The 27,689-nt window shown below is 40.2% G+C and overlaps 1 protein-coding gene across 6 annotated transcripts in view; it reads left to right on the top strand.

The window, feature by feature from the left end:
* Positions 1-27,689, top strand: part of fam184ab (family with sequence similarity 184 member Ab) — a 651,259-nt gene that overhangs the window by 516,652 nt on the left and 106,918 nt on the right. For all 6 annotated transcript variants that reach the window (XM_039747649.1, XM_039747653.1, XM_039747651.1 and 3 more), the window contains 2 exons: positions 25,327-25,511; positions 25,925-26,071. In XM_039747649.1, the coding sequence (XP_039603583.1) occupies positions 25,327-25,511; positions 25,925-26,071 (332 nt within the window). The remainder of the gene's footprint in view (positions 1-25,326; positions 25,512-25,924; positions 26,072-27,689) is intronic.

Genomic DNA, 27,689 nt, shown 5'->3' with positions numbered 1-27,689 from the left:
CTTCTGAAACCCTCCATCCACACCCAACGGGAACGACATGCTCAAGTGCGTCCCGAAGTGCGATTGCAGTGTCTGTGGAAGATTGTTTGTCTGTTGCTGGGGCAGGGCAAAAACAGGCTCATAGCGCTGCAGTTAAGCGACACAGAAGCAAATCATAAAAGATCGGGGTCACGCTATAAGTCCCTGTCTTGCACCCCAAAACACGAGGCATAGTCTCAGTATTTTAGCAAAACCAGCTTTATTCAGCTTGAAACAGGATTGGCGCGCTTATTTATTGCAGTGTGATCTGCCACTCTGCTATACACAGACACAGCAGTCAGGCAGGGTTGTGGCCAGGTTAGTGGCCAAGTAATACTGTTCCCTGCATTTACAGTGTTCCTTGCATAACTCATCAAGATCTTTTCTGTTTGTTTTGCTGGAGAGACACAGCATAGCTTTGAGATAAACAGTCTTCCACAGACGCGGCAATCGCACTTCGGGACACTCTTCGGCATGCTATCTAGTTGGGGGAGGTCCCAAGAGAGTTTACAAACCTCACATTTTCTTGAATGAGTGCCGCATTATTAATAGGAATGTTTCTTGAACGAGCAACACTGAACCACATAAAAACGGCTTGTTCGATGTCTTCAAATGCAGCAGTTCACATACATTTGTAACCCGATATTTTTCTTCTTTTTTTTGCTCGGTCTTTCAAGAAAGTTGAGAGTGTCGATGGAGAAATTCCGAATTCACTGACGTCTTTTTTCTTTTTGCCGCAATCGAGAGCTGCAAAAATGTAGTTTTTTTTCTAATATGAACTGTTACCATTTTTTCGTGTCGGCTGTTTCTATAGGAGGGTGACAATGAGTTAAATTCCAATTGATGTTTTTCAAATGTTGACGAGCAATAAGCAAAAGATATCACTGAAAACCACAGGAAACAAAAAAGGCAAAAAAAAAAAACAGTACAAGGAAAGTTTGAACAAAGAAAAAAAAATTACAACGTTTCTGTTTGGGGGATCGTTGTGCACAACTGAGCTGCAACCACAGAACTAACTGCTCTGTGGATGATTCATTCAGGCACTTCAAGGTGCTTTGTGCACTTTCTTGTAATGAAAGTATCTGCTGAATGTACTTCATAGTAACAAGATTTCTGACTCCTATGATATGGGGAAACTGTCGGGACCATAAAAATACTTTGTTGTAATGAAAATTTCGTTGTAAAGATATTCGTTGTAACAGAATTTTACCTGTAGTTGTATATTATTAACTTTCCTATTATATGTTGAAAAAAATGACACCTTTAGGGTACAGGTCAAATTGAACCATATAGTTTACATAAGGACAAAAACAGGCAGGAATCACATTACAACAGCAAAACTTGTAATATAGATTTTCAGAACATTTAGAATGATGGAATATAAGAACTTATGGAAGATACCATATAATTAACTACTATGTAATAAACATTTTTTCTTTCCCACAAACTGTGGCATTTTGGTTTAATTGATGTCATGTAAATACCTGTTTTGTATTTTGTTAGAATTTACTACTACTGTAGTTATGATTTCACCTTTACATTACTTCTTACATGATGAGCACAATGTAAGTGTGTGCTTTCTGCAGATAAATTGAATGCACTGTGCACACACATGGTGCTAGTTTTACAGTCATTTTAAAAAAGAGGGGCAGACCTGGTCTCTCTTTCGCATATTACCTTTACATGTACCCACTGGATCCATTTCTTTTTGATTACCTGTGGGTATGGAGAAACCTGCTTGTACTCCCATCACAACGGCTTCAGCTGCTGTCCTCTAGACCTTTGCAGTGATAAATGCTTTGCCAAGCTTCTCCGGCAATGTCCAATTTATCTTTATTGTACTGCTAGTTAATATCTAGTCCACTGGATATACACGTTGTAAGCAGACATGTCTAAAATATTTTAAAAAATAGTCTAATGGGCAGTCATGCGCTAGCAGCTGTGTGTAGCTGTAACTTTGTCCAGGTTGTCAAGCCCTCCTTTAGTAGAATTGTAGTTCAAGATTATTTCTTTCATTTGGCCATACATCTTTGTGCTTTGGGCTCATGATAAGAACTTTCTTATTTTACTTTGGGCAATATGAAGCAATCAGTGCATTTATATACAAATAGAGTCATAACTTAATAGGGGGGTTAAAAGAATCACCTTACTCATATTACACAAACAGCATAGACAAGAGGAATCCATTTCCCAGCACACACTGTGTATCAATAGTTGCTGCAGCTCAGTCTTTTGGGTTTATGAACATTATAACTTACCTGAAATTACACCAAGGAGCCTGTTTGGGTCCAGCTTTTCAGGTTGATGGGTTCCGTTAACAACAGAAGAAGCGGCTTATAAGGAGAAAATGAGATGTGGTGGGAACACTGAACAGCACAAGTACCAGTATAGTGGATAGAATGCCAATAGAATGCAGTAGGGTCTATTTATAGTTAATATTCCTGAAGTAGTTAACCCAGAGGCATAAAACAGAATAACAGTAGGAACCGATGGATATTGTGACAGAATATTCCTACTTTGATATGAGGCATCTAAGAGCAGTGGCAGATGACACGGACAGCTTGCCAGGGGTGGCATGGGATGTCTAATTCAAAAACAACAGTTAGGTTAGTTAAAGGGTGCACATTTCATAAAGTACATAGGGGAACGCCATTTATGTAACTGAAGGGCCATGCTCTCTGGACACCGAGGGGGACCAACCAAAGTAGTCGAAGTCTGATAATACTGTCTATGTGCCATTTATGAAGGCAATAGGGGCATGTACTTTATAAATTCTGTAGCATGTGCACAAAGACACACCATTTATGTTGCCAGGTGAACCTCCCAGTCATGCTGTTATAATAGTACTGACTTCCCACTATGAACACCAGGGCGTGCCATTCTCTAAGGCTGCAAATGGGATTCTGTCTAGGAGCTCCTTTGCACTGAGTGTATGTGCCATTTCTGTATGTTACAGTGGACAAGTAAACTGGATGTGACCTGGCCCGTGAAAGATGAGCTAAAGCAACACTCTGCAGGAAAAGCCAGGGCTGGTGCAGGGAATTGTGGAAAGACAGCCTCATTACTTCCAAAAGGATCCCCCGCCTCAGTCAGTAGCCCTGGTGGCCACGAGCAAATAACTCGAAACTCCTACCATTCAATAACGTGCTGAGACATTGGTGTCAGGAACTGAATAAGGGCGAGGGATCAACTGGACAGGAGGAAGAGTGGCCAGAGTGAGAAAGAGGAGAGCTTGTTGTTGGCATGGACATAGAAAATGAAGCAAGAGAAGATTTATCCAGTATAGGAAGGTCTAGAGAGGATTTACAGATTTTGTTTTCCATATGTTTACTTTGTACTGTAAATATCCATCTCACCCTATAGGAAACCCTTTCTTATAACTCTGGCCTTCTTGGTGTTCTTTCTGGGGTTTGAAACTAATCAAGATCAACCTTTGTATAAACATTTATGTCTAAAGGATTGTAGACCTTAATTTTATTCCAGCTGTTCACAAAAAGTAGGCCTCACCTAGCAATGTTTTTATATTATCATTATTTTTACCTTTTTAACTGTTTTTTTTTTTTTTAACCATAAAACTACTATATCTTTGAAAGGTATGCACCCAGTTTCTTCTTTTTTACCCACCTTAAAAAAATGACAGACTTCAGCTCATGTTTCACACACTCTGTCCTTTACTATGATGTGCCAAACTTCAAAACAAGTTGCATCCAAAAAGATAGAAGAAAGAAATTGCAGAGCTAAGAAGTAGGACATACAAATGAAAGAAAAATGTTTTTAAAAATAAGAATACAAGGCACTGATGGAGCTGAAGCCTTAGAAATCAAATCTTGACCCAGTTCAAGAAACACATGTTTCTTAATGCATTAGTGTCATGTCATGTCATGTCAGTGGAGTTTAACCCACTTCATCCAGACCAGAATCATGAGGGGTCTGAAGCCTAACCCAGCTAGCATAGGGTGCAAGGCTGGAGCAAACCCTGCAACGTGGCACCATTCCATTGCAGTAATAGTCGTGAACTCCTACAAAAAAACAAGAAATTACCTGACCTGTTTTGTTTGATTGTACACTTTACCAGACAGGGCAAGTTGCATTAGTTGACTTAAAACCAAGAAAATAATCTTTTAGATTACCTTATTGGTCACTATATAATTAACAATACAGAACTGACAGATCTGCGACCTCATAAGTTATTTGTTTATTGTAAACAAAGTATTTGCAGCAGGCATTTCACCATATCACATATAAATTAGCTGCACCAAACACCAACTGCTTATTTAGGAACCTACAAACAAATTGCTTGCGTGCAAAATGTTCATGTTCATCAAATACCTTTTTTTTTAATTATACACTATACCCATCATTCATTATTTAATGTGTACCATTTCTGATAGCACACCATCACAGAAACGGCAGCTTGGCTTTTACCAGTAAGCTCCCATCAACCACTGGTAAAAACTTGTGAGTATGACAATAAGAAGCAATTCACTTATTATTGAGACAACATTTAGTGGGACTGGAAAGTGCCTTAGGAGGAGCTGCATCAGGCCATCTATAGATGCACGTGTTTTAGCTCAAAAATCACACTGCATGCCTTTTTTTAGCAATTTGTCAGTCATGTTATTGATTTGTGGGAATTCATGGAATGTACCTGCACCCTCCAATCGTGAACCATGACATCCCCGACAACTCTGTCATAGCCACAGGTTTGATTTCTGTCTTTTCACAGTTGTTTGCTCCTCTGTGTGTGTGTGTGTGTGTGTGTGTGTGTGTGTGTGTGTGTGTGTGTGTGTGTGTGTGTGTGTGAATGTTGACAAAAAATGAGCACTGCGCTGAAAGTTCAATGCATCCAATGGAGATACAAGGAAAAAAGCAAAGTGGGTGTTCTCGACTGTGCAAACAGAACATATGCTCGTCTGTCCGATAGCTTGTGGTTTTTGCACCACAACAGAATTGAACAAGAAAAAAGGGGGGCCGGGACTGCAGCAGAGCTCCCCATACCTGGAACATAATAACCGGTGCCATCAGGCAAAATGTTAATTGGCAGTTAAAATGCCATGAGCTTGTGATACTTGGAGTTTGGATTTTCTCCAGTTGACTGCGTGAGTTTTCTTGCCATAACCCAAAGACTGATGTGTGTTAGGTTAATTCTAAATTTATTGTGTGTGAGTGTGTGTGAGAGTGTGCTAGCCCCCAGAAACCCTATCTTGGATTCAACAGCTTTACGGATTGTTATGTTGTATCGTGTTACATTATAGAAAGTCATACATTTTTTAAGTTGAAGACTTTATATTTAAATGTGGGTTAGCTTTAAAATCTACTATTCTTTTTTCACTTTTAATATTTGTATCCATTACTAGTGAAACACGTGCACCTCTGGTCCTCAACTAAAAGGCAATTAAAAGAGGTGCAGTCCACCATTGTAGTGATAAACTTATAATAATAATAAGTTTTATTTATGTAGCGCCTTTCATACAGTCAAGGACACTTTACAATTCAATACACACATTAACAAGACAGTAGAAATTGCATACACGAAAAAGAAAAGATGTGTTTTTAACAGAAGTTTGAAATTAATAATAGATTTTTCCTCACAAAGACTGAGAGGGAGAGAATTCCAAATTTTAGGGTCCATCACACTTCCCATAGTTATCTAACCTGTATTTAGGTACAGTGAGTAACTTAGCGTCTGATGATCTTAATGCACGGGCAGGAGTGTAAGGAAGCAGCAGCTCCGACAGATAATGAGGGGCTAACCCATGAAGGGCTTTAAAGGTGAGAAGAATAATTTTATATTTGATCCTTGAAGAAACTGGTAACAAATGTAAATCATAGAGGACAGGAGTGATGTGAGCTGATTTTTTAGTGTGTGTAAGTAGACGAGAAGCAGAATTCTGAACATATTGTAATCTATTGATATATTTAGTCGGGAGGCCATAAAACAAAGCATTGCAACTTGAACATAGACACTGCGTCCTGGGGGAATTATCATTAGAGGCTGTAATGGAAGGCTGAACTGTGTAGGCATTTGTTTAGTCCTCAAATAAAAAGGAATGTAAAAAGTACTCAAAGTCCTTGTAAGTATCAGTACAAAACAAAATAAGTATTTAAAAAAAGAAAAGAGCATAGAAAACCCAAAGACAACAAAATGCAAGAATGTGACGAAACATTAAACCAAAAGCTTGGGGTACTGTGTGTTATAATAGCCCTGGTCCTATGTAAAGGGATACCAGGGTACAGGATACCACCTATAGGAGCACTGATTAATGTTGTAAAGATGATTTAAAGTCAATTCATTGAAAATAAAAAACTGGCCAAAAGCTGGCAAACATTAAGCACTGAGTCGACATTGAATAAATGTCTAATAACCAAAAAAAGTTATTAATTACTTTTACTCACTGAAAAGTACCATCTTCGGTTGGTCTGTCGGACTTTGAGCTACATCCTGTGTATGAAAATGGGCTATAGAAATAAATGGTGGTGGTGGTCTGTTTCTATAAAAAAAGAGCATTTATGTGAGCTGCAAAAGAAACTGGGGTCTACTCTGTTCTGTCTTATACCTCCTGTGGAAGTGATAATGTCTTTTAGTATGCATGGCGCTGAACATCGAGAAAGCCATTTTGGCAACACAGTCTGGGAAATTAGCACCCCACAGTGAGGACAGAGCTGACCTAAGCTGCCTAACTACTGTTCATCTAACAAACGTTAATGTGGGGCTGTAATAGCAAGTGTTGTAATTGCCAGTAGTTATAAGTGGTGGAAGATCTGTTTGTATCCAGTGAGATATGTGAGTGTGTTTTTTGAGGTCATTCTGGACTACATCTTATGTTGGAATGTGTGGCAGCGGGGTTTTGTCTTATGGCCTGTCATTGGTCGGCAGTGAATCGTTTCCTGCTTGTAATTTGCTATTGTGCAGTGTTAGCAGCTGTTTGATTTCTTTATGGCATTGATTTTTTTGCACTTTTCTTTTGTGAGGAAGTGTGTCGACTGTACTTGATGGTCAGTAGATGGTGCTAGTTTTTTTTTCCTGCCATAGGTATGCTCACTTTGAGCAGTGAGTTTTACAGAGAACGTGTGTGATTGTGGCTGTTTAGACACACACAAACCATGGTCATTCTGTTGAGGATACTGTCACCTTGGTTGACAGCAGAAGGCAGTAAGGACTTGGGTCTGGTAAATAACATTTGGAGTCACATGAACATTGCTTGTGTAATGCAACTTGTCATCAGCTTCTGTCATCACATTTCATATCCTGTCCAGCATGTGGCCTGAAGGCATAAAGGAGCAGGTGCTGCACAAAACAAAGCAGTCCTGGTCACTGCCAAGATTAGTTGTCAAAGTTGGTTTTGTGTCTGACCTGCAGTGTCCTCGTTGGGCCATATGTGACATACCATTGAAGTAGGACAGTGTGCACTGTTCGCCTTACCTGTCAGGTGTGTGTGGGGCCATGTGAAGTAGCATGCCAGGGTACGTGTCCATGCAGGTCCAGCCTGTGAATGGTGGCATACTGCTGTGTCTCTGGCAGCCGTGAGAGGTACATGAAGCCCAATTTCAGTCCTGCCATCCCACTGTCACATGTCGTGTTGCATGTGTCATTGTATAAACTGTCGTTTGAGACCAATAGTTTTTGTGTCATGCACAAATAAACGTTACAATTTTATATAGAGAGATATTCGTATTTTTATTAATCTTACTATTTGTATCCTTAATCTAACATTAATGAGTCTCCTGAGAAATCTTGATGGGCTGCAGTACTTTTGCCAAGCTGTTGCCAGCTCTACCCAGATTGTAATGCCACCTTCTGTTTTGCCCTTACAGCTGGTTCAGGAAATGGATGGATGAACTTACCTAGCACTTCTCCTCTTAGCATAATCTATTGAGGAGAAAGGAGATTACTGCCCATCTGTTGTCTGGAATGGTGTTGCGCTTTTATCACTCAACCCTCACTTCCCTAATACAAATTTTATCTTCTGAATTTGTTTTTGAAGACATGTTGATTTTTGTTTAATTTTATTTAAGTGTAATAGATTATTGTAATCTTTGCTTTGTTTCACCAATTATATTTCCAATTCTTAAACCTCATTATTCAATTAGAGGGTCATTTGGTGTCTAAGCCTACCCTGCATGACACTACATGCCAGTCCATTGAAAAGCACAGAAAATTGTTTATAACATTATTGCAAGTATTTACTGTATAGGAAGGACAGTTTCTCAAAAATAACAGAGCAGGCCCATATCATAAATGGAATGAGAAGAAGCTCCCATTTTCCTCAACTAAGGTTACATTTTTGCTGTCCAGTTCATTTCATCAGGTAATCAAGCTTAAACTTTTAATGAGTTGGTAAAACTTTATATCATCTGGGATCTGCTTCTCCCTTCTACTGAAATAATGTGCAATAATTATATATTACTAGCTGTGCTATTAGTCTAAGATGGTTGAATATCTACAAATTCAACATAGACCTCAGCATTAATGTTTGCAGTACACCATGTAATGCATATATCTCTGTTATATCCTATTTGTCATGGGATTTGTAAAAAAGCAGTGTTAATATTTGTGATAAGCCATCTGTTGGAATGATAGAGATATAGCAACTAGACGGACACAGACAGACACACAGACACTTATCTTTTTATTAAGGCTGATTGTAAGAATTAAAAAAAAAAAAAAAAAAAAGCAGTGCCAATGATATCATAAGTAATTAAATTCTTTAAATACCCTGCACTGTTAGATTTTGTGTGATTGCGTGAAGGGCTGTGATACAATTTGCTTATTTGTAGCTGGAAATCCACAAAATGAGAAAATGAGTCATTTATCTTGAAATAGTTTTTTATTTCTAAACTTTCAACAACCTACCAAGTGTCATCTTCAGAGGCAAAATGATTAGACATACAGTAGTCAAAGGCAGTATATAGCAAATTAGGAAGGGGGTGCAAGGAGGGGGAATTAATAAGGTGGGATTCGGAGGGTGTTAGTCATAATGTCTTTTTTTATTATTTGGATGTTCTTCTTTTTAAGCCAGCATATGCTGGGTTAATGTCCAAATGTCTTTCAGTGGCATTCTCATTTGATAGCCACAATTTATGATTTCTAGCAACAAACTACTGTGTATATATATATATATATATATATATATATATATATATATATATATATATATATATATATATATATATATATATGTATATATATATATATATACAGTGGTGTGAAAAACTATTTGCTCCCTTCCTGATTTCTTATTCTTTTGCATGTTTGTCACACAAAATGTTTCTGATCATCAAACACATTTAACCATTAGTCAAATATAACACAAGTAAACACAAAATGCAGTTTTTAAATGATGGTTTTATTATTTAGGAGAAAAAAATCCAAACCTACATGGCCCTGTGTGAAAAAGTAATTGCCCCTGAACCTAATAACTGGTTGGGCCACCCTTAGCAGCAATAACTGCAATCAAGCGTTTGCGATAACTTGCAATGAGTCTCTTACAGCTCTGGAGGAATTTTGGCCCACTCATCTTTGCAGAATTGTTGTAATTCAGCTTTATTTGAGGGTTTTCTAGCATGAACCACCTTTTTAAGGTCATGCCATAGCATCTCAATTGGATTCAGGTCAGGACTTTGACTAGGCCACTCCAAAGTCTTCATTTTGTTTTTCTTCAGCCATTCAGAGGTGGATTTGCTGGTGTGTTTTGGGTTATTGTCCTGTTGCAGCACCCAAGATCGCTTCAGCTTGAGTTGACGAACAGATGGCGGACATTCTCCTTCAGGATTTTTGGTAGACAGTAGAATTCATGGTTCCATCTATCACAGCAAGCCTTCCAGGTCCTGAAGCAGCAAAACAACCCCAGACCATCACACTACCACCACCATATTTTACTGTTGGTATGATGTTCTTTTTCTGAAATGCTGAGTTCCTTTTACGCCAGATGTAACGGGACATTTGCCTTCCAAAAAGTTCAACTTTTGTCTCATCAGTCCACAAGGTATTTTCCCAAAAGTCTTGGCAATCATTGAGATGTTTCTTAGCAAAATTGAGACGAGCCCTAATGTTCTTTTTGCTTAACAGTGGTTTGCGTCTTGGAAATCTGCCATGCAGGCCGTTTTTGCCCAGTCTCTTTCTTATGGTGGAGTCGTGAACACTGACCTTAATTGAGGCAAGTGAGGCCTGCAGTTCTTTAGACGTTGTCTAAATATAGTAGACCTCTCGGATGAGTCGTCTCTGCGCTCTTGGGGTAATTTTGGGAAGGTTCACCACTGTTCCATGTTTTTGCCATTTGTGGATAATGGCTCTCACTGTGGTTCGCTGGAGTCCCAAAGCTTTAGAAATGGCTTTATAACCTTTACCAGACTGATAGATCTCAATTACTTCTGTACTCATTTGTTCCTGAATTTCTTTGGATCTTGGCATGATGTCTAGCTTTTCAGGTGCTTTTGGTCTACTTCTCTGTGTCAGGCAGCTCCTATTTAAGTGATTTCTTGATTGAAACTGGTGTGGCAGTAATCAGGCCTGGGGTGGCTACGGAAATTGAACTCAGGTGTGATACACCACAGTTAGGTTATTTTTTAACAAGGGGGCAATTACTTTTTCACACAGGGCCATGTAGGTTTGGATTTTTTTCTCCCTAAATAATAAAACCATCATTTAAAACTGCATTTTGTGTTTACTTGTGTTATATTTGACTAATGGTTAAATGTGTTTGATGATCAGAAACATTTTATGTGACAAACATGCAAAAGAATAAGAAATCAGGAAAGGGGCAAATAGTTTTTCACACCACTGTATATATATATATATATATAGTGCATCCGGAAAGTATTCACAGCGCATCACTTTTTCCACATTTTGTTATGTTACAGCCTTTACTTGAGGTTTTTGCAAATTTATTAAAAATAAAAAAATTAAGAAATCACATGTACATAAGTATTCACAGCCTTTGCCATGACACTCAAAATTGAGCTCAGGTGCATCCTGTTTCCCCTAAACATCCTTGAGATGTTTCTGCAGCTTAATTGGAGTCCACCTGTGGTAAATTCAGTTGATTGGACATGATTTGGAAAGGCACACACCTGTCTATATAAGGTCCCACAGTTGACAGTTCATGTCAGAGCACAAACCAAGCATGAAGTCAAAGGAATTGTCTGTAGACCTCCGAGACAAGATTGTCTCGAGGCACAAATCTGGGGAAGGTTACAGAAAAGTTTCTGCTGCTTTGAAGGTCCCAATGAGCACAGTGGCCTCCATCATCCGTAAGTGGAAGAAGTTCGAAACCACCAGGACTCTTCCTAGAGCTGGCCGGCCATCTAAACTGAGCGATCGGGGGAGAAGGGCCTTAGTCAGGGAGGTGACCAAGAACCTGATGGTCACTCTGTCAGAGCTCCAGAGGTCCTCTGTGGAGAGAGGAGACTCTTCCAGAAGGACAACCATCTCTGCAGCAATCCACCAATCAGGCCTGTATGGTAGAGTGGCCAGACGGAAGCCACTCCTTAGTAAAAGGCACATGGCAGCCCGCCTGGAGTTTGCCAAAAGGCACCTGAAGGACTCTCAGACCATGAGAAACAAAATTCTCTGGTCTGATGAGACAAAGATTGAACTCTTTGGTGTGAATTCCAGGCGTCACATTTGAAGGAAACCAGGCACCGCTCATCACCAGGCCAATACAATCGCTACAGTGAAGCATGGTAGTGGCAGCATCATGCTGTGGGGATGTTTTTCAGTGGCAGGAACTGGGAGACTAGTCAGGATAAAGGGAAAGATGACTGAAGCAATGTACAGAGACATCCTGGATGAAAACCTGCTGCAGAGCGCTCTTGACCTCAGCCTGGGGCGACGGTTCATCTTTCAGCAGGACAACGACCTTAAGCACACAGCCAAGATATCAAAGGAGTGGCTTCAGGACAACTCTGTGAATGTCCTTGAGTAGCCCAGCCAGAGCCCAGACTTGAATCCGATTGAACATCTCTGGAGAGATCTTAAAATGGCTGTGCACCGACGCTTCCCATCCAACCTGATGGAGCGTGAGAGGTGCTGCAAAGAGGAATGGGCGAAACTGGCCAAGGATAGGTGTGCCAAGCTTGTGGCATCAAATTCAAAAAGACTTGAGGCTGTAATTGCTGCCAAAGGTGCATCCACAAAGTATTGAGTAAAGGCTGTGAATACTTATCCATCCATCCATCCATCCATTTTCTAACCCGATGAATCCGAATACAGGGTCACGGGGGTCTGCTGGAGCCAATCCCAGCCAACACAGGGCACAAGACAGGAACCAATCCTGGGCAGGGTGCCAACCCACCGCAGGACACACACAAACACACCCACACACCAAGCACACACTAGGGCCAATTTAGAATCGCCAATCCACCTAACCTGCATGTCTTTGGATTGTGGGAGGAAACCGAGCGCCGGAGGAAACCCACGCAGACACGGGAGAACATGCAAACTCCACGCAGGGAGGACCCGGGAAGTGAACCCGGGTCTCCTAACTGCGAGGCAGCAGCGCTACCACTGCGCCACCGAGCCGCCCGTGAATACTTATGTATATGTGATTTCTCAGTTTTTTTTATTTTTAATAAATTTGCAAAAACCTCAAGTAAACTTTTTTCACATTGTCATTATGGGGTGTTGTGTGTAGAATTCTGAGGAAAAAAATGAATTTAATCCATTTTGGATTAAGGCTGTAACATAACAAAATGTGGAAAAAATGATGCGCTGTGAATACTTTCCGGATGCATTGTATGTACTATATATATATATATGTATATATATATATATATATATATATATATATATATATATATATATATATATATATATATATATATATATATATGTATATATTCATGGCATTCGTGGTCTGAATCACAATCTGATTTTATGGGTGGTTACCTACACTTGTGATTGGTCTGTAAGTCGGCAAACATCCACCATGGTGCCCTCTTTCAGTTGCGAGAAGCAGATCATAGAATGATTGAATAGTTTTACATGCTGTCAAATAAACAAACTACATGCCGTGGCACAATGTAAAGAGGCTTCGCCTCTGACGTCTGAGGTTCGATTCCCTGAGAGATGGTGCAGTGAGTGTGTACGCCTGATGAGCCCAGAATTAGGGCGAAACACATGTTGCGTATTCTTTGCATTATTTGACAGTAAAACTATTCAACCATTCTATGATCTGCTTCTCGCAACTGAAAGTGGGCACCGTGGCAGATGTTTGCCGACTTGCAGACCAACCACAAGCGTTACCTGGTAGGTAACCACCCATACAATCAGATTGTGATTCAACAACAACAACAACAACAACATTTATTTATATAGCACATTTTCATACAAAAAAATGTAGCTCAAAGTGCTTTACAAAATGAAGAATAGAAAAATAGAAGACACAATAAAAAATAAAAATAATTCAACATTAATTAACATAGAATAAGTAAGGTCCGATGGCCAGGGTGGACAGAAAAAACAAAACAAAAAAAAAAGACCACGAATGCCATGAATGTAATTACCCCGATCTACATGCTGTCAAATAAATGAATTACATGCCGTGGCGCAATGTAAAGAAGCTTTGCCTCTGACGCTGACGTCCGAGGTTCAATCCCTGAGAGGGGGTGCAGTGAGTGTGTATATATAGCAACCACCTGGGGGCGGCACTGAACCCCAATCCTTTGACATAATAATGCCTAACACAATTCTGGGTTTAAACAAAAGATACTTATTAAACCAAATAACCTTTCCAATAATCACCCGTGCAAAGAATCAATCAGCAATACCCAAATCAGTCGAATTCTTCCTCCTTCCCTCCTCCAAGAGTGTCACCCACTGCCTCTTGACTCTGACTGTCCAATGAGAGGCAGTGGGTTTCACCTGGCACTGTTTCCGGTGTCACCATATTGCCGGTCAGGAACACTTCCAGGTCATGTGGAAACCAGTATTGTCCTACCCTGACAGCACCCTCTGGCGGTACCAAAATACCGCGATAGGGCTGCACGTCCCCACTCCAGTTCCAATGCAACCTTGCTAGTGTCCTGATTTTTATTAGCCTCGAGAAACACTACGACTTTCCTTTTGAGGGTATAAACTGTTCGTGGAATCTACCTTCAGCCTGTCCATTCATTATAGACGGGTCCTAGCCGGGATGAGGATTGCAGTGCAATCAGGCTGGGTTGTGTCTCCAGTCCTGTGGTCTTTTCATTATGGCATCCAATCCGGGTAAGAACTCTATCCCTGTCCTGGTTGAGATGCCTGTCTGTCCTCTATGGCATTTACAATATATGTGTAAATTGTACTCTTTATTTGGCTTTGGCTACTTGATTTTAAAAGGTTATCTCATAGCCATTTGTTCGGCAGAACTAGGACCTGTTCAAAGAAATTGCATGGAAAGGGAAAGAAATTAAGTGAAAAACAAGTTTGTTACATTTCTGAAAAGTAATTCAATTTAATAATAAGTATACATTACTGATAAGCTTCCAAGGTCACCATAATAATTTCATGGAAGAATGATAACTGTTTGTTCCTAGGGAGCAAGATAAGTGAGTTTAAGACTCTTTTTCAACTTGCTGTTAATGCCTGAGTGAAATGCTACAGAATAACAGCAAGTGACAGATTTAGATGCTCGAGTCATTCTGACTCCCAGAGGAAAGAAAAGTATCCCAGGGCAAGGTCTGTTTAAGAACATGGCTCATGCAGTAGCAGGGAGAAACGTCATGTAATGTAACAAATGTGCCTACTAACCATACTTTAATGGAAATGTCATTGTAGTTCAGTTTCCCCATCCTCTATCCTTTCCTTTTTCACTTTTTGCTTTTGATTTGTTTTTTTTTTGTTGTTGTTTTTTTACATATTTTTATTACTCTTAGTTCATGTATTAAGCAGAGTTCTCTCTCTCTTAAAATATTTCTGAGATCCCTTGAGGTAGCTGTTGCCATCTCTTCCCAGAATGCAATGGCAGCCAATCTTAATGCCCTTACAGCTGGTCCTCCTTTCAGCAAGAGGTTGAGGGACAGAGTGGCACAGAGATGAGTCACACTTGGTGATTCCTTTCTGCCACTTGATACAATAAGGAGTTCCATTCAAAGGTGGAAACATAACTCACAGGACAGGAGCTATAAATAAGCAGGAAAGTCAAAGACACATATGTGGACACAATCAAATTAACTGGTTGAAATGACTAAAAGGAACGCTAACATGAAGCAGAAATGTTTGAACAGTCAAGTTGAAGGTCAGTATTTAAAACTGAATAATGATTAAAAAAAACACACTAGGCTGAGAAATAATCCAGAAATACCAAACAAAACTAAAGGTCATGAATACCAGGAGCACAACGCAGAACCGACAGACTTAGACATAATGCAGTCTGCACTCAGTGCCAGAGCTCTAACTGAGTGCCGAGGCTATATATATATATATATATATATATATATATATATATATATATATATATATATATATATATATATATATATATATACATATATATATATATATATTGTGGCCCCGCCCAGGAGGACGTGAGGAGGGCTTGTGCCTCCTCCAGACCGCGAGGGGGCGTCCGTCCTGGGTCTGTTGGGGGCCACGGGTTGAGGGCATGGAAGCCCTTCCCTGTAGGGGCCCGTGGTCACCGCCAGGCGGCGCTCCGATGCCGGTTTATCCCGTGCGGTTGCCGGTCGGGGCGGGAGCCCGGCCGGGACGCCTTGGAGGACCGGAGGAGGGCGAGTGCCTCCTCCAGAACGAGTGGGGCGTCCGTCCTGGTTAGATAGGGGCCTCGGGTACAGGGCTTTGAAGGCGGCGCCCGGTGCCTAATTATCCCGGGAGCCCGCACTTCCGCCACACCAGGAAGTGCCGGGGAAGACTTTGTGTGGCACCGGAGAGCTGCCAGAAAGACACCCGACACTTCCGCCACGCTGGGGCGTGGCTAAGGACAGAACACCTGGGGCTCATCCGGGAGCCTTATTTAGGGCCGCCTCCCAGTCATTGGTGGAAGTCGGAAGGAAGCAAACTGAGCTGGAGAGCGAGGACAGGAGGCGGCCAGGACAAAGGCACAGAGACTGTGGGCCCTGGACTTTGGGGGATTCAGTGCCAAGGGCGCTGGGGCTGTGAGTGCACGTGATTTGAACTTGTTATTGTACATAGTGTAAATAAAGTGTGTTGGGTGCAAAATATGATGTCCGTCTGTCTGTGCCGGGCCAGCTCACAATATATATATATATATATATATATATATATATATACATATATATATAGTAACAAAGGCGCTTTATTGCCCCGACCCAACACAGATGGACACTGAGGCATGTATGAAATAACTAAAGGTTTTTTATTTTTCTTCACCCGTGGGTGCATGTCTTCCCCGTGACCCACAGGCAATACACAGTCCAAAAGCACAACAAACCTCAATCAAACCACTCTTCCTTTACCGACACTCCTCCTCAAGCTTCATCTCCTTCCTCCCAACTCTGGCTCCTCGAGTGGTGGTGGCTGGGCCCTTTTATAGCCTACCCGGAAGCGTTCCAGGTGATTGTCCATCTGGTCCTAATTGCACTTCCGGGTGGGCCGAAGACTCGTCCAGCCGGGCTGTTGGAAGCAGACAGCCCCTCCTAGTGGTCACCCCGGGCCCCAACCAAGCTGTGGAGGACTCCATCTCCCATGGAGTCCTGCGGGTGGTTGGGGAATCAGCGTCGGCCAGGGAGGCTGCCACCAAGCGTCCCGGGGGGAGGTATTGGACTGCCCATGGTGGCTACCCCCAGAACATAATCAGCAGGGGTGTCCGTGCCGGGTTTGGGAGCCGGCTGTCCTTCACTCTATATATATATATATATATATACTCAGCAAAAAGAAACTTTCCTTTTTCCAGGACTGTGTATTTCAACAATAATGTTTTAAAAATCCAAATAACTTTACAGATCTTCATTGTAAAGGGTTTAAACAATGTTTTCCATGCATGTTCAATTAACCATAATCAATTAATTAACATGCACCTGTGGAATGGTCGTTAAGACCTTAACAGCTTACAGAAAGTAGGCATTTAAGGTCACAGTTCTAAAAACGCAGGACACTAAAGAGACTTGTCTACCGACTGTGAAAAACACCCAAAGAAAGATGCCCAGGGTCCCTGCTCATCTGCGTGAACGTGCATTAGGCATGCTGCAGGGAGGCATGAGGACTGCTGATGTGGCTAGGGCAATAAATTGCCATGTCCGCACTGTGAGACGCCTAAGACAGCGCTACAGGGAGACAGGAAGGACAGCTGATCATCCTCGCAGTGGAAAAGCCCGGATCTCAATCCCATTGAGCACGTCTGGGACCTGTTAGATCGCAGGGTGAGGGCTAGGGCCATTCCCCCCAGAAATGTCCAGGAACTTGCAGGTGCCTTGGTGGAAGAGTGGGGTAACATCTCACAGCAAGAACTGACAAATCTGGTCCAGTCCATGAGGAGGAGATGCACTGCAGTACTTCAAGCAGCTGGTGGCCACACCAGATAGTGACTGGTACTTTTGATTTTGAGCCTCCCTTCATTCAGGGACACATTGTGAAACATTTGTAGTTTATGTCTTATGGTGTTGACTCTTTTAGTGTTCATACAAATATTTACACATTAAGTTTACTGAAAGTAAAAACAGTCGAAAGTCAGAGGACGTTTCTTTTTTTGCTGTATATATCACAACACTGCTCCTTACCATAAGTTCTACAACTCAACTCAAATCAAGAGGCAGAACAGATGGAATGGTTTGGATGTGGTCACAATGGCAATATGCAAGGTGTTATTACCAGCACTTGTTTATATGTGTATTTTGTCTGTTTTTGGTGTTTTTGAGCATGGTGATTCTATTTCTGATCTGTGTGTGACTTAAAGGTTAATTTTCATTAACATCTTAGTTTTCTTTTCCTTCATCATCATACCGATTTCGTAACAGAAGCTACAATACAAATGTGTTGGCAATCACACTATACGTTATCATCTGGAGGATGCAACAAACTTTTGATTTTAATAGCAATGGTTGTCTTTCTTTCCAAACAGGTTCTAGCGTTTGGATTTTGTGTTCTAGTCATAACAACAACATAACACTTTTGATTCTGGTTACTTGTTCCTGCTTTGGCTTCTCTGGTGTTCTGACCCTAGCTTGTCATTTGACTTCATTTTTCATTTATCATTCATCTTCTGGGTGTTTTGGTGTTTATGATCATCCTTAACACTCTGCGTGCCATCACACTAGGGAGGTGTGAGTATGTGTGGACAAAGGCATGTAGTTAATGGTATAGCAGGTTATCAATTAGCAGCTTACTCTCTATGAGACAGACTGTAATACTGCCTCCTGTCTGGTCTGCATAAACAGACTGTGTGATGGGCTGGGGTGGTAATTAGTACTCCAGAATCCGCAGTCTGCAGTTTCTCAGCCGTGTTCACAGAGGTTTTCCTCAACATACTTTGGTATTCCTCCCTAATCTAATAGACATTCAGGTTAGGTTGGTGGTGACTCTAAACAGGCCCTGTATGAGTGAGTTTATCACTTAAAAGGTTTATTGGGTCATTATTGTCACGTGTACAGAGTGCAGTGAAATTCTTATTTACCCCTTGGCTAATGAGTAAGAGCAAACAAGAGCAAGGTACCTTCAATGTCAATGTACAGTACAATTGCTGTCTTCTATACCTGAAAAATGTCTGAATACATTTGTCAACTTTTGGTTAAAGTTGGTACCACCCCAAAATGTGTTCAGACAATTATTACAGAAAAATATTCTTACAGAAATGAGGTATAATCAGGGTATAAACATGTGTGTCCCAATTTAAATGAACTATTGTACAAATAGCCAGAATTGCCTGAAACCACAAAACATCAAAAAAACATTTAAGAACCCAGTGAGCAAATTCTTTCTCGGTTAAAAGCATGGCACACTGCTCTATTGGCAAACCCCTTGCTTTACTCTTTGTTATGAATTAGGAGTTCCAAGTCATGCAAGTCCCAAAAAGCACTTCCAATAATTCCCACTAGAGGGGGATATACTGCCAAGATAAGATGGCAAACACAAAATACTGTATTTATAAAAATAAAAAGGTTTATTTTTCACAAAATGCTCTGTCACACAGTGAAGCTCCGCAGAGCACAAAAGACATAAAGGATTTGCCTGAAACACACATAAACCCAAGTAAACAAGTTACTCAGTCATTTTCTAAACCACTTAATCCTGAACAGGGTCGCGAGGGGCACCTGAGCCTATCCCAGCTAGCATAGGGCACAAGTCAAGGAACAGACCCTTTACAGGGTGCCAGTCCATTGCAGGGCAAACACACACACACCCCAACCACACACTAGAGCCAATTTAGTATTGTCAATCCACCTTACCTGTATGTCTTTAAACCATCCATCCATTATCCAACCCGGTATATCCTAACTACAGGGTCACGGGGGTCTGCTGGAGCTAATCCCAGCCAACATAGGGCACAAGGCACCAGCCCACCACAGTGTCTTTGAACCGTGGGAGGAAAATGGAGCACACGCAGGGATCCCACACAGGCACGTGGAGAACATACAAACTCCACACAGGGAGGACCCGGGACACGAACCCAGGGCACGTTACTGTGAGGCAGCATCGCTACCAATGTGCCACCATGCCACCCAAGCAATCAAGTCCCAAAATGAAATACCAAGAATAGCTGAAATAGTTGAAAAGCAAAAGGTAAAAAAAAATCCAATGGATCATGAAAAGCACAAGGCCTAGAAAGATCACTGTAACACCCACCACTCCTAAGCGTGTTCAAAATGAACCACCAGGGTCTGTGGAGGACTCTTCCTCTTGAGATACCACCCACAAAACACATGGGACATAACACGGACAGCTTAAAGACAAGATGAAAAAACAACAGTGCACAAAAGCAAAATTTATATACATAAATGGCACAAAAATTACCAAAGAAGACATGAAACAAGACATGTTAGTAACCCTGGCTGAAACATGGCACTTTTTAAGTAATTAGAGAATATTCTAAATTCATAATATTGCCAAGGATCTAAATTGGTACCTGAAAAAGATTGTTGTAGAAGGACTACAACATGTAAAACTGGACAATAATAGAAAATTAGGAGTTCGAAACATTTGCCTTTATGTTCTAGTAGAATTTAGCTGTTTTTTTTTTTTTATCAGTGAAGGTCACCCAGCCTAGAATTGGTTCCCACCTCGCACCCAGCACAGTTTCTCGGTGACGTGGAAAATGGTTGGATAAATGTCTAAATGTTAGATGGTTTAAGTGGATAGTCTGTATCTGTAGTTTGATTTAGGTGCAATAATGGCAGTGAACGTAGTCTCAATGCACCTTAGCACAAGTGTCTGCAAGTATGATTAAATTTATACCCTATCAAACAAAAAGAAAAATGGCCCAAAAAATGGTAGATGACATTAGTGAGAAAGTAATCACTATAGTCACCACAACCCTTCCTAGAAAAAGCAGTTTGGGAAGATGAGATGAGACATCCTACATTGTAATTGTTTTAATTGAAATTCTCTCCAAAATATAATCATTACTTGGTTGTATGAGGTAACAAACTTTTCTTTTTGAGAAAACTTTGTCAGAACGGTTTACGTAGTGTCCACATCTATAAATAAATAACCAGAAGGTTACAAACACAAAGCCGGAATTTCATAAATGGCATCTTATAAAATCCCAAATTGTAAGTTTGGTATTTGAAATTGATTTTCATTTTGGTTTTAACCTTTTACCTCTTACTAGACAATAATTTTTGCCTGCATTTAATTTCTCCATCCACTGGTTGTTAACTGAGTTTTTGCCTTCTGATTTTTGCACCACTATCAGAATTCATTACACCCTTGTGACATACTATAAGAAAATCAAGCCAGTTTAATTTTGTCACAGCCAGTCACCAAGAGTTGTAGGGTTGGTTAACACTGGGGTGGTGTCACACTACACAACTAACAGTAAACAAACTGTTTAAAACTCACTTTGATTTTCTTACATAAATGAAGGCTATGAATAAAAACTGAAGAAAAGTCCTGAACTGTGATGCCAGCTTAAGCCATCTGCGCATCAAGCCATCAGCCAAATGTATTATAAAGGCCAAAATGTATGCCAAGCTTGGACACTTCGCAATCTAATCCAGTCCTAATTCATTTTTTACCTTCTAGTCGGAGCCACCAGCTCTGTTAGCGGAGCTTACATTTCAGAGCTCTTTCATGCATGCTTTCCATCAAGACAAAATGTTTAAAGTGAGTTGCCTGAGGGATGAGATTTATAGATTTCATATAATTTGGAATCAGTTCACTAATTAGTTTTGTTATGGTATTCTCTGAAGATATTAGAGTCTTTCACTTGTTTAAAATGAATCTTTGACGCTGCTTTAACATGTTATCTGTATAAAATATTGGCAGGAGTAAAGGAAGGCTTTTGCTGCTTTCATAAAATGCATCTGATGAACGGGACGGCTCAGTTTTTGACTCGTGACACAAATATAGATGGCATCTACACACTTGAATGGGTGCATTTCAAGAAACTCCTTTAGACCTTGTCTGTTTTGCACCAGTACCTTGTGAAAATTGCAGCACATGTAAGGTTATGCAGCCGATACAGTGATGTAGTGACTGATGACCTGTAACACTGTTCTGAAATCTTTATTACAAGGAGTAAAAAAAAATTTAAGGGATTAGAGCATGTGTAAAATGTACCTTTAATTTTACGTGTTCTGTATCATCAGTACAGCCAAGGAAAAGAAAAAAGCCTTCATTCTTATAAATGAACTGTGTAAGAGCTATTTGTGCAATAATATGTAACTGCCTGTATTATAGTGTAAGTATTAGTTGATTAATCTTGCCTTTATCTATTATAAGTAGGTGCTTCATTAATGTGCTCTGCTTCTAGCTTTTAATTCTGTACAGGGTCAGATGATTGCTGTTGAGCAGGACAACAGTTTTTTAACTGTTTTTTGTGGGGTTTAATTACATAGGTTTCAAGTAAAGGAAATGGCATTTTTGGAAATATGTTAGACCAATTTTAATAAGTTTATTATGTTCTTTAATTTACCTAAGTTTTGTAATAAAGTTAATTATAAATCGTATGGAAGAAATTACGAGCAATTTAACGCATCAGAATCTTCGGTCCTGCTCAAAGTGGCACTTAACAGGGAGTTGCTGCTATAGACTGGACTAAAGAAAGTACTGTATTAAACCCAATTTTACTGTATTAAACAGTTTATAGCATTTATGCATTAACATTTATCAAGTTTCTAAATATTATGATAGAATTAGTTTAATGAATTTTATTTTACTATCGATTAATGATTATCTGAATAGTTTCTAGCTTCATAGTAACACCCAGGTACACAAAATGGTTTAAAAAGTCTGACTCTTCAAGTGAAATGCAGTCGGTCCTCCACAGACAGTTAAGTAGCAGTTCCAAATATTACAAATCAGACCCGAGATTCTGACTTAAACTGAATGGCTCCTTGCTAGATATGCCTGCCTTTCCTGACTGCATCATTTGCGCAGACAATATTATTTCAAAAAGAAAGTCTGAAGTAGGTACAAGCAGGTTGTCTGTGTGTCAATGCTGTTCTGCTTTACACCAGTCACCTAGTCTTTGAGGATTGTTTCTTGTAGACAGACGGGGTTTCATCTAAAAGTATCAGTTCCTTAGTTTTTGTAGTGTTTAGGTGTAGAAATGACTCATCGCACAAGTTACCAAATCATCTATTCCAGATTTTGACTGGTTTCGTTCTCATTCAGGTGGCCTGAAATTACAAAAACATTAGCAAAGGTTAAGAGCCAAGGCAGGAGACAACCCTGGGTGTGCTACTTGGTGTAACTTATAAATTGCATGGCACACTCACTCGTACAGGATCAGCTTAGATACTTCAGTAAATCTAGTCTGCATGTCTTTGGAATATATATGGGAAGGTAGTCTTACGGGAGGGAAACAAATCACAAACATGGAAGCTTTTCATTCTTACTGACAGTGCTAAAGGTTTTATACCAATATTATTTTATGAAGTTAAACACTCCTGTCACTCAACCCGAGAGATTTTAGCAAACATCTTACAAGTTAGATACTCTTTTCAATTCTTTTGTAATATTGCCTGTTTGAAAAGTCAGTTAGATGAAGTCTTCACTTTTGCCTCTCAATGACATGTGCCATCGATTGATCCCCCAACCTCATAAACAGCCACCCCATAACCACCCCGGTCAAAGCTCTGTCATAGTCTTAAGATATTTAGGAGCTCTAGTTTTGGACTTATCTTCAGATGTAACTTTTAACAACTATTAGTTACATTTTGACATATGTAGTAACCTTCATAAAGTAAACATTCTTTTTCTTTTCAAACTCTGCATGCTACTGCCAAAATTAATATCATACCATCTTTATTTTTACACACACTAAGGCTATGCTTTCTCCTCCCTCTAGTTACTGGATTGAAGTCAGGTCACTGATCTCCAGGTTTTGGTAGAATGCTAAGAAACCTAACCTTAGGCACTAAACTCCAGTTCAAGACAGATGGAGTGTTGAGGCGTAACTTCCTGACCTAGAAGTCTACCATTGGTCTATTTCCCATCCACCTCTGTGTCTTTCTATACAATCTACCCTTGCTTCCCCACTCTGCTTAGAGTATTCCAAAGTCTAAAATCTTCAAATTGTCCTTCGGGGTATTCTTCAATAAGGGCGCGTAAATAAAGGCAAGCTTCAAAAGTGCGACCTCAATTGGGCGCAACGAATAAAGGCAAACGCAACAAAATTATTACAGAAAATTTATTAGATAAAGGCAATGATTGAACATATAAAAAGGTGAAAGCAAGAATATTAAAACATTCAATTAATTAATGCATGAACTTCTAAATAACTGTTTCTAAAGCTCTCTATATTTCGTTATTGTTTTCTGCTCTTACTCATTGTTGTGTTACACTTGTAGCTGTAGATTATGTGCAATGCCACATAGATAGATCGAAGATAGTTTTCTCCTTTCTGAATGTGTAGCCTTCGACTACAGGTAGATCTGCACCTTTGTTGCTCTTCACATAGTCCTGAGCCATTTGAACTAAATTATCCACGAATGCCTTTATTCGCCGCGCTCAATTGAGTTCGCCTTTTTGAAGCTCGCCTTTATTTACACGGGCCTTTATTCGCCGCACCCAATTGAGGTCGCCCTTTTGAAGCTCGCCTTTTTGTGCGCGCCCTTATTGAATAGAGCTGTTCTTTGGACCTAACTTGACATACACCATGTGTGTCTGACACAATGTTGAAAAGCTCCTTGCAATCTTTAAAGGATGGGATATTCTCATTCCTTTATTCCATGACCCAGCACTCTCAGGAGGTGGCCATCTCCATGTATGTTCCTAGTGACAGCATACAAAGAGTAGCATACATGACAATGTGTTCAGTGGCTCAGGACTCATGAAGTTCTGCTCTTCATGGGTTGTTTCAGTTTTTCCATTATGACTTTCCTCTTCTACCAACAACTCCAGTTATGTATTGTTTCGCTGACTACAGCTCTACCAGCACACCTGCTGTTTTCTCTATCTTTTTCTCTTATCTAAGAGAAATTATTACACTCTCCATTCATTACTATGTAAAGAATCTTACAAATTTCTCCCCTTTGATTTCACATTGTTTCAGAGGATATAACCCCTGTCTTCCCATTCTCATGGGATACTGTATAGCATTCCCCAATGCTAGGTCCCAGAATTCCCAGCTACCTATCCATCCAAGTCAGATGTTTACGTAGATTTACTCTACTCCACATAAGTACCATCAGCTGGGCCTCACCTCGATTCTCTTTGCTATTTATTCCCCTTTTATTCCACATTTGCTTGTTACATATTTTGAAGTATTCCACTATTACATCAAACTTTAGGCCTCTTTATACTACTGCTTAACCACCATCAATATTAACTATTCTGTATTGGTACTCTGGAAGCCACACCAATTATGGCTTTTCAGTTATTTTGGACAGTTGGTGGTCCTCCTTTTATAATTTAAATCAACCTGAATTCTTTACAACACCAATTAATGGAGTCTTAAGCAATTCAGTTGAAAGTTGGATTGCAACTGCCCAGTTGTTTCAGTCCCACTGTTACCCCTGGTACTGTTTTTTCTTACTGATGCTCTTTTTCATTTTGCTGGTGTGGTCTAATTGCGGTTCTGGGGACTGGGTTATCCCATAATATTTAACCATTAACTCAAATGATATGTTGGGGTTAGTTGGTGTGATTTGGGTGGTTATGCTTTTATGGTAGTTTCTTCTTATATTTCTTGTTGATATTCTGTTACCAGTTTAATACAAAATTAATCACAAAAACATACCGTCTTTGCTTTTCAGGAGAAGGAGCTGCTTGGCCGCATTGCTGAGCTGCAGAATGAAGTGAGACACAGAGAGCACCACATTGCAGAGCTGGATAAAGAGATCCACTCACTTCATGAGAATATCAGTACACTGACCAAGGAGCTCGAGCTCAAAGGCAAAGAGGTTCTGAAAATACGGAGTGAAGCCAACCAACAAATCAGGTACCTTGGCATTCTTGTGTCCTGTGTCCCGTGTCATATGTGTTTTTTAACTGTACTTGGGGTGTTCACTTCATTATTAAACTATTAATCATTCTTTACATGGATGAATAAAAATTCCTTCCAGTGTATTCATTTTTATATGATTAGGACAACAGTCAGATGGTCAATATGACATGGGAATGTACAGAGTCATAACTATATTACCGTGAAACAACCTGTAGAGTAATAAGCACTGTGTATAAGAATGTAATGTAATGTAATTTGAAGTAGTGCTTGAAAAGAGTCTGATGATTTAAAATATTTTATTGGCTATCACAAAGCCTCCATTAATGCCATAGATTTAGTTCTCTTAGTTGTAATGTATGCAACACTTTCAGAAGCTTTACTGAAGCCATCTTCCTCTTCCTTCATAGGGTCCATGAGCAGGAGCTGATGAAAAGACACGAGAGGGAGTTGACTGAAATGACTGCAGCCCATATCCGGGATACTCAGAATATGGTGTCTGACTTCAACAAGGCCCAGGAGCTCCTAAAAGACAAGATAGCAGCTCTGCAAATATTGTACGTAGCATTCATTTATTACGCTGGTTAATTGCATTGTTTCTTACAATAAGTTCCTTATGTGAATTTAGCTACAAAGGAACAGCAAAGTAGAAGGATCTCTGCAGTTAAATGAATTGGTTTAGAGGTGCTGCTAGGAGAAATCAAATTTGAAGGAACACAGTGAGAGACATTTTCTTTATTTAAACTAAACTGAATAATGAGACATCACAACAATTACTTTACAAATGTGGATCCACTTTTGGTGGTAAAACAATTTGAAATTACAGTACTGTAATTTACTTAAATCATTCTTAAGGCACTAAAACAACAAAAAACAGGAACTGTTTTTAAGACACAGATGGGATCCTAGAGTCAGATTTATAAAACGTACAAAGCTACAGTATGTGCACACATTTCAGGCTTCTTTCTTCACATACACAGCTTTCCATGCAAATCTCGTGATTAATAAAAGAGAAATTGACAGAGGAACATGCTATTTACAACAATTTGACCTTGATCAACTAAACCAGCTAAATGAAAACTCACGCATAATAATTCATATCCTCGAGCCATTACTATAATGTGTATTGTCATGACAAACATATTACACCTCAAAAGCGATAATTATGGCGTACAGATTTTATTTAAGTTCATTTTAAGAGGGGACGGCATGGTGGCGCAGTGGTAGCACTGCTGCCTGCAGTTAGGAGACCCAGGTTCGCTTCCCAGGTCCTCCCTACGTGGAGTTTGCATGTTCTCCTCGTGTCTGCGTGGGTTTCCACCGGGTGCTCCAGTTTCCTCCCACAGTCTAAAGACATGCAAGTTAGGTGCGTTGGCGATTCTAAATTGTCCCTAGTGTGTGGGTTGTGTGTGTGTGGGTGTGTGTGTGTGCACCCTGCGGTGGGCTGGTGACCTGCCCAGGGTTTGTTTCCTGCCTTTCGCCCTGTGTTTGCTGGGATTGGCTCCTGGCGGACCTCCGTGACCCTGTAGTTAGGATATAGCGGGTTGGGTAATGGATGGATTTTAAGAGGGCCAGTGCTACTTATTTGCACTGAAGCAAAAATGAAACTGCTTTTGTTAACCCTAAGCAGTTAAATTTCATTAACGCACAAGTCATCTGTGATGCCAAGAAGAGACTGACAAATGTTGTGGCTTGTTGGACTGAGTCAACCCATGATTTGTTTATTCTGAGGCAGAGTAGCTTTGCTGGACACTGTGGTGCTGTATGTGGTGGCTGAGTTGTTGGTAAAATAACTGGCGGTACCCTTAGTGTTTCATATGGCTTGTATTTTTAACTGTAACATCAATCACATCATTACATGTGTCAGGTGACAAGGGCTAACCGCTCAGACAAGGGTCCCTTACACCTTTCTCTGACCCCCACAATGCAGAGGAGAGGCACATGATCTTGAGTAGTTTTCAGTTACATCATGTCTATGCTCCATGTTCCAAATTTATAAATAACAGAAGCAATATCAGTGCTCACGTGACAGAAATAAACACCGTTTCAGTGTATATTAGGAGTAGGACACTGAATTTAAATGAGATATCAATAAACAGAAATGTCAGGTTCTCTCACTGATGATACTCGCTCTCACTAGAGTCACTTTCAGAAATAAAAATGACAAAATCAACC

Source organism: Polypterus senegalus, chromosome 3 (genome assembly GCF_016835505.1).
Source record: "Polypterus senegalus isolate Bchr_013 chromosome 3, ASM1683550v1, whole genome shotgun sequence".
Lineage (NCBI taxonomy): Eukaryota > Metazoa > Chordata > Cladistia > Polypteriformes > Polypteridae > Polypterus > Polypterus senegalus.
The sequence above is the reverse complement of the archived record's forward strand: the minus strand, read 5'-3'. Positions and strand labels throughout refer to the sequence as shown.